We start from the raw sequence: 676 nt of genomic DNA on the forward strand, positions 1-676 counted from the left end.
GTTGTGGAATGTTGGCCTTGACACTTTCACATTTAAAGTCGATGAAGATCAAAAGCCCTTCACTCGTAGAGGCGTCCTCTCTATGGTCAATAGCCTCTATGACCCTCTCGGGTTCCTCGCCCCCATCACAATCCAAGGCAGGCAAATACTCAGAGAGCTAACTAGTTTGACGGACAACTGGGACGCACCTCTTCCCGACGATACAAAGGCAGAGTGGTGCAAGTGGAAGGACTCTCTCCAAAAACTACAAAGTCTGCAAATACAGCATCCTTACACCTCGCTCTCCACCACTAATGCCCAAAAAAGAGAACTCTTCATATTTGCTGATGCGTCTGTAAAAGCCATTGCAGCCGTTGCATATATCAAAGTCTCAACGTCAGAAAGCACAGAAATTGGGTTTGTGTTTGGAAAGACCAAGTTAGCTCCTCAATCAGGCCTCACGATTCCAAGACTCGAGCTATGTGCCGCAGTGCTCGCAGTTGAAGTTGCAGAGTTGATAGTAGCAGAAATGGACATTTCATTTGACAACATTGAGTACTATACGGACAGCAAAGTTGTGCTAGGGTACATATACAACCAGACCCGAAGATTCTATGTGTACGTGCATAACCGAGTCCAACGCATACTCCAGTCGACACGCCCCCACCAATGGAAGTACGTTCCATCTGGGCTCAAC

At 47.2% G+C, this 676-nt stretch overlaps 1 protein-coding gene across 1 annotated transcript in view; it reads left to right on the forward strand.

Moving 5' to 3' along the window:
- The window catches only part of LOC106511713 (uncharacterized), a gene marked incomplete at both ends in the record, with an annotated part of 2,345 nt that continues 1,669 nt past the window's right edge, over positions 1-676 (forward strand). The window contains 1 exon segment of the mRNA XM_014000457.1: positions 1-669. Coding sequence (XP_013855911.1) covers positions 1-669 — 669 coding nt within the window.

This window comes from Austrofundulus limnaeus, unplaced genomic scaffold (genome assembly GCF_001266775.1).
Source record: "Austrofundulus limnaeus strain Quisiro unplaced genomic scaffold, Austrofundulus_limnaeus-1.0 Scaffold3123, whole genome shotgun sequence".
In the NCBI taxonomy this organism is placed as follows: Eukaryota; Metazoa; Chordata; class Actinopteri; order Cyprinodontiformes; family Rivulidae; genus Austrofundulus; species Austrofundulus limnaeus.